Source organism: Austrofundulus limnaeus, unplaced genomic scaffold, assembly GCF_001266775.1.
Source record: "Austrofundulus limnaeus strain Quisiro unplaced genomic scaffold, Austrofundulus_limnaeus-1.0 Scaffold98, whole genome shotgun sequence".
Classification (NCBI taxonomy): Eukaryota; Metazoa; Chordata; class Actinopteri; order Cyprinodontiformes; family Rivulidae; genus Austrofundulus; species Austrofundulus limnaeus.
The window spans coordinates 1429379-1439529 of record NW_013952500.1 but is presented as its reverse complement, the minus strand read 5'-3'; the positions used below and the strand labels follow the sequence as shown (position 1 = coordinate 1439529).

The following is a 10151-nucleotide window of genomic DNA, read 5'->3' as shown; positions in this document are numbered from 1 at the left end:
GAATTAGTGAAACAATTTTTATTAGTGCAGGAAATAGATTTTTGTTGTTGTTTTTGTTGTTGTTGTTTTTGTTGGAAGTGAGATAAATTATCAAATATAAGCATACAAAATCTGCCTCTGTAAAGTGAAATTTTACAGCAAGCAAAAAAAGTATTAATCTGAGTTAAGAGGGTTCAAATTAGATTAGATTTTTTTTTAAATATGTTTCTTTTTTACATGTGCTTCCAAAACATTACATTTTTTAAAGTGTCTTAATGGAAGTACATGAAGTTTTTTTGTTTTTTTAAACATCACAGAATTACTTTCTACTAAAGCAGTGGGAACTGGGGGTACTAAGAGTGCTACAGTACCCCCTATAATAATGATAATAATAATAACCTAACAAATGCCATACCTAGCATACTTAGCACACTTAGCACAAAAATTAAGAAAATTAGTGTTTGCTAGATTATTCTGCTTCCTGGAAATAAATCTTACCCATCGGAATGTCTGTTAATTTTCTCTTTTAAATGGTGCCACATTTGTAAGGAACATGCATTTGTGGGATGAGCAGTAGAATTGAGTATGTGGGTTGCGTAAATGAAAAAATTTATCTCTGCCATCTGTTGTTGCTATTGTCCCTTGTTTTGAGCTTCTGGTAGCCCCAAGTACCAGTTGTTTTTTTTGTTTTTTTTTTTGCCAAAACAAAAAGCATTGTTACAACAAAAATGTTATCTACCAAACACAAATTTCCTTACTTTTGAGCTAAATTTGTACTTCTTTGGTTCAGCGTTTCTCACAGCTGTGCTCTAATGAAGTTTCTATATTTGCCGACATGTTTTCTGTCTTCAGACTGCGGCGAGTGAAGATGGAGAAGAGAATACTTGCGGATCAGGGCAACACACTTGTAGACCTCTGCAAGGTGAGGACAAGTGAAGGCATCATCTCGCATGTCTTAAAAAGAATAAAAAAATAAAACTCATCGTTCCCCACCCAGATGCAGAGCCTGATGTACGACATACTGGCGGAGGTGCAGGGCTGCAGGGGGGAGCTGGACTCGCACATCCACAGCCTGGAGAAGCACGTGGAGGAGCTAAGGGAGGGCTTCAGGAGCCTGATGCCYCTCCTCTCCAGCACCCTGTCCACGCAGAACTCCTCCATCCGACACCTCCTCAGGGAGAGGGAGGTGAAGACYGAGGGGGCGAGTGTGAGCGGAGCAGACATGTAGAGCATCTGGGAGATGAGCTGAAGCTTCTTGAGGAGCTCAGGAAGTGTTCTCCTGACGGGGGCAGATCTGAGCAGAACATGAACGTTTTATTGATGTAAACCTGTTTTCTGTAGCATTAATGAAACTGTAGAAATTAGCTCCACTTCTTCTGAAGCCTTCTCCAGCAGGGAACAGAACAAATTGTGATTACAGTATTATTCATAGGATTAAATATTAGTTTGATCCTAATTTAAAAATTGAAAGGTTGAAACCTTAAGCTTTAATATTTATTTTTAAATGTTTTTGCTTGTGAGAAGTAAACATACTTTTTCTGATTGTCTAATAAAAGTTGCATGAATTTCAAGTTTGTCAGCTGTAAAATTTGACTTTGGTACTTGGTATGTGTTGGTAAGATGCTTTAATAAAACCAATTCGAATCCAACAGGAAACAGTCTGTTTAACCAAAATGTTTTATTTAGAGAGACAGGGTTGGAGGGTGGAATTACAGCAACGATCCAACTGTCAACACGATCAGTAAAAATTCATCTGCTGTCCCGTCACGTCTTCAGGTCGTCGTTTCAAATCCGACCGCAGGCTCTGCCGCCGTCTCGGAGGCTTTAGAAGCTGATATCAACCGGTCCATCCCCTCCTCTCCCGTTCAGTTCCAAGGACAACAACTAGTGCTGCTTCCTCCTGAATGAGCACCCTGCCAGAGAAAACAATGAGCGTCAGTCTGATGCTGACGATACAGAAAACCCTGCAGAGCAAGCAGAGCTGAAACCACAGCGGCGACTGCTTTCACCTCCACGTTTCTTTACATAGACTCTGAAACGGTTTGACTAGTCTACGACGAATGAGCAGCATAAAATCTCCGCTGAAGACTAATAATAATTGGGTGTTTGTTCTCAGCTTTCGAAAGAGGTGAGCCACTGGTCTAGCTCAACTCTTCTGCTAACTGAGGGTTYATCTGGCACTGGAATGAGAATGGAAGACCACGGCAGAGGAAATCCAGTCACTTAGCAGTGCGTCCAGCTTCATCAAATAATCATGAAGCAAAAAGAATCTGCTTCAGCAGCAACCACCCCCCAACGTTACATTTTAGCTACAAACAAAATGTTATGAAACACCTAAATAGATGAATTTTATATCATTTAGTTATAACTGATGTTTAGAACATGGTCAAGTCAGGGTTATGTTTTAGTTAGAATTATAATCCAACAAAAACTAAAACGATTGCTGATAATATCAGCATCATTGTGGCTTTTCCCAGAGAAAACCCAGACAAAAACATGCCAAGTCCATACAGAACATCCCTTGGTCCCAAATAGGGATCAAACCCAGGACCTTTTTGCTTCGAGGCACKAGTGCTAACCACTAATCTGTCGAGCTGACACAACCCGAGATTGTTCGCACGAGTGGATTTTAAGTTGCACGGATGGAGCTGAGAGTTGTGTTCCAACAGATACTGACCCTCCGTGAGACGTGCTTTGCCTCCAGTGGGCTGACACAGGACTGTTGAACAGCCGACACACAGCACGACCGTCTGAGCGTGGCTGAACACAGTTGTGATCTTGTAGCATCCTGCAGCGGGGGAATAAAACTGGTTAAATATTTTTACAACAATCAAAGACTTAAGCATAACAACAGCAGATGGGTTTCTCTACAAACCTGGACATTTTACATCCATAAAGTAAGAGTTGGGGCTCTGAACGAGACGCTTCTTCTTATGCCTCCTCTTCTCCTCCTCAGGGGATGGGTGCAACAAGTCTTTTGCGAGCTGCATTGGGAAAAATTAAGAAATTATTGTAAGCGGACGTGATCAGAGCAAAATAAAACCTAACACTGGCGTTAAATTAAAAACTAAGCATTCTTTAGCAGTGGTGTTAAGTCGTCATAAAGTTTAAATGCGATATAAAAATGCGCACTTAATTCTTCAGGATTGCTGCGATGGCCCGCTCAGCTCGGCCTACATTTATTATYTCTGATAACTCACACCGCGCATTTAGTCACTCTTCTGTAAAATAATATTAACGTTTATAAGTGCGTGGACTTAATAATCCTCGTCGTAGACATCTTGTGATGATTAAAGCTCGGTTTTCTTAGTTTTTAGCTCCTCTGCTAAACTAGCTTCATATTTGCGGTGTGCGCGCGGCCATCTTGTGTCACAACGCGCTCCAGGTTGCGCCTAAAGAATGATTAAAAACGCGTTTTAAATTCAACGAAACCGTGTAAAAGTCCCACCACTCGATTCTATCATTTCTCCTGAAAAAACCGAACCCATTACGAACGCCCCAACGCTCGGTGAAATTGTTAAAATGTGCTTTTGTCGCATGTGGAGACTCACTGGCATGTTGGCGAGGAAATAGCCGCTGCCGAAAAGGAGGCATCACCGGAAGCGGAGGCTTCATATTGGTGGTGGGTCGGAGCATAAACCGGACGTGACGACACGCMCACAACATCGCAGCCATATTGGTGAGGTACAAACTCCAGTCGGTTTATGTGGGGTTAAATATAGTCTTTATGGGTCATTTATGTATATTAGGAAAAAAAGACTTTGGATTTATTGTTTACATCACAAATACATAAAGTTAAAAATAACTAATTACTTTTTTACATATTTTATTCATGTTTTCTCTTTTATACTTATTAGTTGTTGCATCTAATCTATTTTATAATAAACTTACAACCCAAATTTGACTATTGAGGATGTTTTTTTTATTTCTTTTGGACATTTTCTATATTTGCTATGATTAATATTTGTTTACTTGTGCAATTAATGTAATCAAATATGTTATAACTATATTCACAGTCATACAGTAAAATTAGAAACAAAAAACAGCACTCACTGTTGCAGAATCATTAAAAAAAACATAAACAAAATGTTTCTATCTACATGTACTAAAAGCTGGAATGCTTCTGTTAATTAAACCCATGCTTATTACGGGTCATTGCCGTAAAACAAAATAAAATTTCAAAAGTGTGTTGTTGCAGGCAAATAAATGAATACTGTCTTCTTTAAATGCTTCACCTTTTCTTATTTCTCTGCAGTGTTCTGTAAAGCTGAGCTGAAGTCCTGACAAGCGTAACTGACACAAAACCTGTGCACATCAGGGCTGAAACTAATAGCTTTCAAACTTCTTGATTTCCTGTTTCATAAAACAAACAAAACTATAATTAAACAAGAGGAAGTAGTTTATTTGTTCAGCATCACGCCCTCGGTTTCTCCTATTCCATCACGTCCGAGCCAGTTTTGAAGAGAGCGTTTGTGAGAGACATTATGTCCTTTATCTTCATGTAATCTTCACACTCTGCTGGGAAGAGGTTTCTCTGTTAAAATAAATAAAAATAATAATTTAAAAATATATCAGAAATGTAAAACATGCATATAGACGTGGTAATACCACACAGATTGTTTGGTGAAAGGCTGTATTCTGAATAAAGTTACTGAGCATTTCTGAATGTTATTCCTGTTTTTGTTGTTCTTTTATTCAAACACAATGCCAGCCCCTTCACTGATTAGAAAGTCACCTGCAGGCAGAGACGAAGTAAACGCCGTTCCTCCGCCTCCTGCGTCTCCAAAGCAGCCAGAAACAGAGGAAGTGACTTCTCTGTGATTCTGTTTCCTGGACAGACAAACACAACTTTAATGCTGTCAAAGCTTAAGTTTTTTTACTCAAAACCCAAAAAATACACCCCAGATTTTAAACTAATGCCATTTTCTACATTTAAATCAGTATAAAAGAAAAGTAAAAAGTCACACAAAGTCAAATTTTAAGTAGAATAAATACTAAAAGGAAATATTCTTGTCACAGAATAATTTTCAGATAATTAAAGGGCACATTTCATTTCTGTAGTCAAATACTGTAAAGGCTTTTGAATCAGGACAGCTGCTGACCTGCTAGGTTCAGGGAGGCCAGCGTTGTGTTTCCAGGCAGAAACAGCTGCCCATTCTTGTGATGCACCGACTGGTCCAGCAGGGGGTTTCCTGCCTCCACTGACTCTGACTGCATGTTCAGAACGAGACCACATCCATCATTAATGCTGTCACTCCTTACAATGTTGCATCTCAGGGAACTACTTGATTTGTCCTGCAAAACAAAAATAATGAAAAACTGAACTATTTGCTGCACGGCTGATTCAGAGGCTTGACGAGCGCTTCAAGTACCTCTTGTGTAACTGATTGATGATCTTTACCCCCTAATTTTCCACCTTTTTGAGCTGGTTTTACATCATGGGCTGGTAGAGCAGAAAAAAAAGACGGCGATGATAAAAACAAAAAACACACAAGAGTACAATATATAGAAAATATAGCTAAAAACGACCTTTCTTGTGGATTTTTTCTTTCATTTCTGGTGTTTTTACATCTTTTCCGGAAGCTTCCTGCAACTTCACAGATGCAACAAAACTCCCCTTAAAAAGACAGATTTTGTGGTAAGATTGAAAACAAATAACATCTTATCTGTTGTAAATAGCTTTCTGAACAACCTCAGTTTATCGACCAGATTGATGAGCTAAAAGCGTGTCTGAGCAGAGAAAAGACAAAAGCGGATCGCTGCCACAAACTTTAGTTTTGCATTAAACGGTTTTTCTGATAGATATTTTTAAACTTTATCATTTTTTATATTTGATCCTATTGCATTAATCAACTGTATTAAATGTCTTTCTTGCTGCCATAATTTTCATCTCTGCAGCTTGCAATGACTGATAAGAAGCAACCCTGTGATTGGTCAAGATGTTTCTCTCTGTGCTCTGCTTGTAATAAATTGTACAGTTTTTCCCAGCGGAGGTCAGAACTTTCTGCTGACACCCGTCTTTAAGCGTCCTCAGAAACTTCTCACTCTTTGCAAAGAGAAAACTGTTTGAAAACTGAATGCTTACGTTTGTGTCTGGTTTATTTCTTTTTAAGGGGTAATTTAATGTCCACTCTGACATTTTCTTGCAGAAATGTTTCGATATTCTTGCTGGAATGTTTAGTATTGGCGTGAACTGTTGAGACGTTTTTTGAGACTGAAAGCGTTTCAGCGCAATTTTGTCCAAAATGATGACATTCGGAGAGCTATCTACAACATGTATGATATTATTTATTCATAAAATCTCCACAGAACCCAACTTCAAAAGATCTGAACGATCCCTTTGAGGCTCTCGTGGAGCATATGAATAAATTATTTTAGCTTCATTTCATCCGTCTTACAATGTTTACCTTTTTTTTGGATGTGCCTTTGTTGTCTCCTTTGCTCACAGACATGCTGTGTGTGGAGCCAAACTGGCTAGTTGATAACTGCTCTAAATCAGCCCTAAAAGAAGACTGCAAAAAAAAAAAAAAAAAAACAGACCCAAATTACCTCTGAACATGTTGCATAAAAGCTAACACGGTGGCACTTTACTTACAACACTTATTCTTTGCAGGAGCAGCTTCCTTCTTTCCACAACTTCCTCATGAGTTAAAGGAAACTTGCCAAGTATCTGAAAGTGGAAACAGTGACCGGTGAATCTTGGAATGTGTAAACCGTAAAAAGCAGAGCAGAATTTAGAGCATTCTGAACCGTATTTTTTCAGTTCAAGTCTTCGATGTGAACAGATACCTCGGCCAGAGGAGCAGCTCCCGAGTCTCCAATCTGATTGTTGGCCAGGGAGAGAAACAGCAGAGTTCGATTCAGCCGCAGGCCCTGACAAGTCAAGCAGCAGGAGGACAACACCTCAGCAGGTGCGACGGGGAAAACGCAGGCAGAATAAATAATTAGCTCCTGGTTTTACCCGGGCAATATGCGCAGCGCCCGCATCACCGATGGAGTTGAACGCCAGGTTGAGTGACAAGAGGTTCTTGTTAGCTGTTGTGGAGGTGGAGAGAGCCGAACCAATCAAACGAGCACCTTCGACTCCGATACGATTGTTTCGCAGGGATAGGTGGGTGAGACTAGGACAAAAAAAAGAACATGACATGAATTGGGCATGTCTGCGCCCCCAGTATGCAAAGAAAAGTGTTTATTAATGCATGATGTGAATGCGTGACTCACACGCTGCCTTCAGAGAGAAGCAGGTGGAAGCTCTGCTCTGGAAGAGCGTTCCCCTCCAGCGTCACAGATCTAGTGGATTAATAATTTGTATTTTAGAAGAATTTTTTCCCGCAATTCTGCAAATATGTCTTGCTTGAACTCAGATTTTGCTCCTCGCTCTCCAAACCACGTGCGTCAGGCTAAACTTGATGCAGAACGACTCTGAGTTTGAGCGACACCGAATCGACTCACCTGAGGCCGGAGCACAGAGAGGCTGTGTTTGTGAGGGAGATTAGCATCTGATCCGTCAGTCCCGCCTGCCAAAACCTGCCACGCAGTGGACAGGATTACACCAGCAAACAAGAACCAAACTGCAGCCTGTAACCTGGTTTGCTGTAACAAGAGTGCAGCCATCTCCACCTGCTCATTACTTACTGAAGGCTCAGCAGCTGGCCCATGGAGGGAAGCATCTTCTGTATGGCTCTGAAAATCTGCTCGTTCACCTTCCATCCTGTAAATCCACGACAGGATTCATTAGTGTTTCAAAGTCACGAGATTACAAAGAGCGGCATGTTTATGTCAATAAAATATTATGAAAAAAAAAAAGGAATACGCATCTCGTAAGATCACACAATATTACATGAGATCGCCATAACATGAACAACGTTTGATAAAAAGAACTACAGTATAAATCAATGTAAAATGATTGGAGACAGCGGGTAGTATACACTTTGATTTCAAACTTTATTTATTCCATAAAAAACAAAATTCTATGCGTTTTGACTCCCACCACCCYCTGGAACACAAGTTAGGAGTGATCTGGACTCTGTACCACAGAGCAGACAGTGTCCCTACAAACCCAGGAGRCAGGBAGAAAGAGAAATRACACACACGACAGGCCCTGGAGCAGTGTGGTTATCCTGACTGGGCTTTCCTGAAAGCAGACAGGAAACACAGACAGGATTCCATGCAACCTTCAGGTGAAAATGAAGACCCCAAACCCAGACCCAAACCAGTGGTTATTCCGTATGTTGCGGGTGTTTCGGAGAAACTGAGATGTTAGTTTTCTAAACATGATGTCCCAGTGGCTTTCAAACCCCAAAACACATTACGGCAAAGGCTGGTTCACCCCAAAGATCCGGTGCCCCGGCACAAACAGAGCAATGTTGTATATGCTGTTAAGTGCCAGGAGGACTGCGACCAGTTATACATCGGGGAAACAAAGCAGCCACTGTTCAAAAGAATGTCCCAACACAGACGAGCTACATCTAATGGCCAGAACTCTGCAGTTTTCACTCATTTACAGGCCAGCGGTCACTCTTTCAGAGATGAGGATGTTCTCATTCTTGATAGAGAGGAACGTTGGTTTGAGAGAGGAGTAAAATAAGCCATTTTTGTGAAGAAAGACCGTCCATCATTAAACAGAGGTGGAGGCCTCCGTTTTCAGTTGTCTCTCTCCTACAGCGCGGCTATTGGCAGTATCACTCCACCCCCTGTTAACAATAGGTGTTAATTAGGTGTCAACGATAGCCATGTGATGTGGGTATCAGTCACATGGAGGCAGTGCTTAAAAGCCTGAATTTTGCCTGAAACTCTCAGACTGAAGAAGTCTCTTGGAGGAGAGACGAAACGTTTCATTAGAGAAGAACCCGTCCAGAAGACCTACACAATTTTTTTCTTTTTTAAAATTCTATGCACAATAAAAAAAAAAATAATAATAAAGATAAAATTAAATGAAAGGCAGCAAGTATAAAAGTATAAATTATAATTATAATAATCTTCAATAACTTTAATAATAATCACAGTGTTTTGACCTTACCAGAAATCGTCATCTTTTTGGTACTGAGTGGGTCTTCGTTTTCCAGCTCAACATTTATGCACGGCGTGGACCAGTGAGGTGAAGCATTTATCTGTGACTTGTTGTTGCCTGCAGATAAAATGATACTAATTAGGACTAAACAGGAGGTAAGATATTGAAAGGGAAAATTAGGTCACAGCAAGTTTCTCTAAGGCCTTGAGATTTTAAATTTTCAAAACTTAAAATATATTTGAACGTAATTGCTAAATAAGTCAATGTGGCCAAATTTAAATTTTTATGTACGGGTTACTTTAAAAAATGTGCAGCAGATATTGACTGACACACACTTCTCTGTCTAGGACAGGACTAGCTCCTGCTTACCTGGGTCCTCTTCAGTTGCAGTAGTGCAAACATCTGGCTGTTTGCTGCAGATTAATGGGATATTCTTTATGTTCAGAAGGGCGCCAAGCACAGGGAAGTCGACCTTCACATTTCCCGTGCACTGATATTCATCTGTAGAATGAAGTGGATGAGGCTCCGACCAAACAAACCACAAATGACACCACATATGAACAATTTGAGGACATTTACCAAAAGTCTGTGCAGGGATTGCTTCATTTGTTGTCAGCCCTGCGGAACAACAAAAGAGTTGCAAAATAAATCAAGAGTTAATAACTTCAGTATATTAGCTAAAATCTACAGTTTTAAATTAACCTTACTCGTTTGCACTTTAATAATGTCTACACCTTTAGTAACAGAAATCAACTTTTTTTGTTGTATGTTAAATCATAGTTTTAACATTTATATCTTTAGTTAAATGGAAATTATTGTTATTTACACTTCCTGATCTTGTAATTTGCACTAGTGCTGGAATAAAGATAGAAATTTCTTTCTTTCTTTCTATTTTATTTTGACAGCTAACAGGAAGTTAGCAACCCCGCTAGTTATTCGCAACTTTTACTCACAACTAATGAGTAATCATCTAACCAAGAATTTTCGAAGGTTGATCTTCTTGCTTTGTCTTCTCTTTAGTTTGTTTCTTTTTAATCATTGTCGTGTCTTTACATTCAATCTAAATCCATTCGCTAAACTATCAGAGCACAGAAGTTAGCCAAATCGCTACATCCGGCGTCTGTTTCCATGGTAACACTGAATCTCGTTTAGGATTTTATCG

At 39.9% G+C, this 10151-nt stretch overlaps 3 protein-coding genes across 6 annotated transcripts in view; 1 reads left to right on the top strand and 2 right to left on the bottom strand.

The window, feature by feature from the left end:
• Positions 1 to 1303, top strand: part of LOC106520875 (small conductance calcium-activated potassium channel protein 1-like) — a gene marked incomplete in the record, with an annotated part of 13075 nt that extends 11772 nt beyond the window's left edge. The window contains 2 exon segments of the mRNA XM_014013161.1: positions 832 to 901; positions 977 to 1303. Coding sequence (XP_013868615.1) covers positions 832 to 901; positions 977 to 1207 — 301 coding nt within the window.
• A 334-nt stretch (positions 1304 to 1637) lies between these two features.
• On the bottom strand, positions 1638 to 3599 carry rps27.1 (ribosomal protein S27, isoform 1). Of its 2 annotated transcripts, XM_014013162.1 has the most exons (4): positions 3531 to 3599; positions 2855 to 2963; positions 2657 to 2767; positions 1638 to 1892 (listed from the first exon to the last, which is right to left on the bottom strand). In XM_014013162.1, exons 1-4 carry the CDS (start codon positions 3534 to 3536, stop codon positions 1864 to 1866), a joined length of 255 nt encoding a protein of 84 aa, XP_013868616.1. In that variant the 5' UTR covers positions 3537 to 3599; the 3' UTR covers positions 1638 to 1863. The 2 variants fall into 2 exon arrangements, with proteins under 2 accessions (XP_013868616.1, XP_013868617.1); XM_014013163.1 differs by lacking the exon at positions 3531 to 3599 and having other exon boundaries at positions 2855 to 2969.
• Positions 3600 to 4360: 761 nt separating this feature from the next.
• On the bottom strand, positions 4361 to 10112 carry lrrc71 (leucine rich repeat containing 71). Of its 3 annotated transcripts, none has more exons than XM_014013158.1 (16): positions 9965 to 10112; positions 9569 to 9607; positions 9359 to 9490; positions 8999 to 9106; positions 7615 to 7690; positions 7432 to 7506; positions 7201 to 7269; positions 6941 to 7100; positions 6769 to 6852; positions 6575 to 6649; positions 6387 to 6491; positions 5509 to 5596; positions 5352 to 5422; positions 5082 to 5274; positions 4715 to 4809; positions 4361 to 4513 (listed from the first exon to the last, which is right to left on the bottom strand). In XM_014013158.1, exons 1-16 carry the CDS (start codon positions 10026 to 10028, stop codon positions 4412 to 4414), a joined length of 1536 nt encoding a protein of 511 aa, XP_013868612.1. In that variant the 5' UTR covers positions 10029 to 10112; the 3' UTR covers positions 4361 to 4411. The 3 variants fall into 3 exon arrangements, with proteins under 3 accessions (XP_013868612.1, XP_013868613.1, XP_013868614.1); XM_014013159.1 differs by having other exon boundaries at positions 5509 to 5572; XM_014013160.1 differs by lacking the exons at positions 5352 to 5422; positions 5509 to 5596 and having other exon boundaries at positions 5082 to 5190.
• Positions 10113 to 10151: the final 39 nt, after the last annotated feature.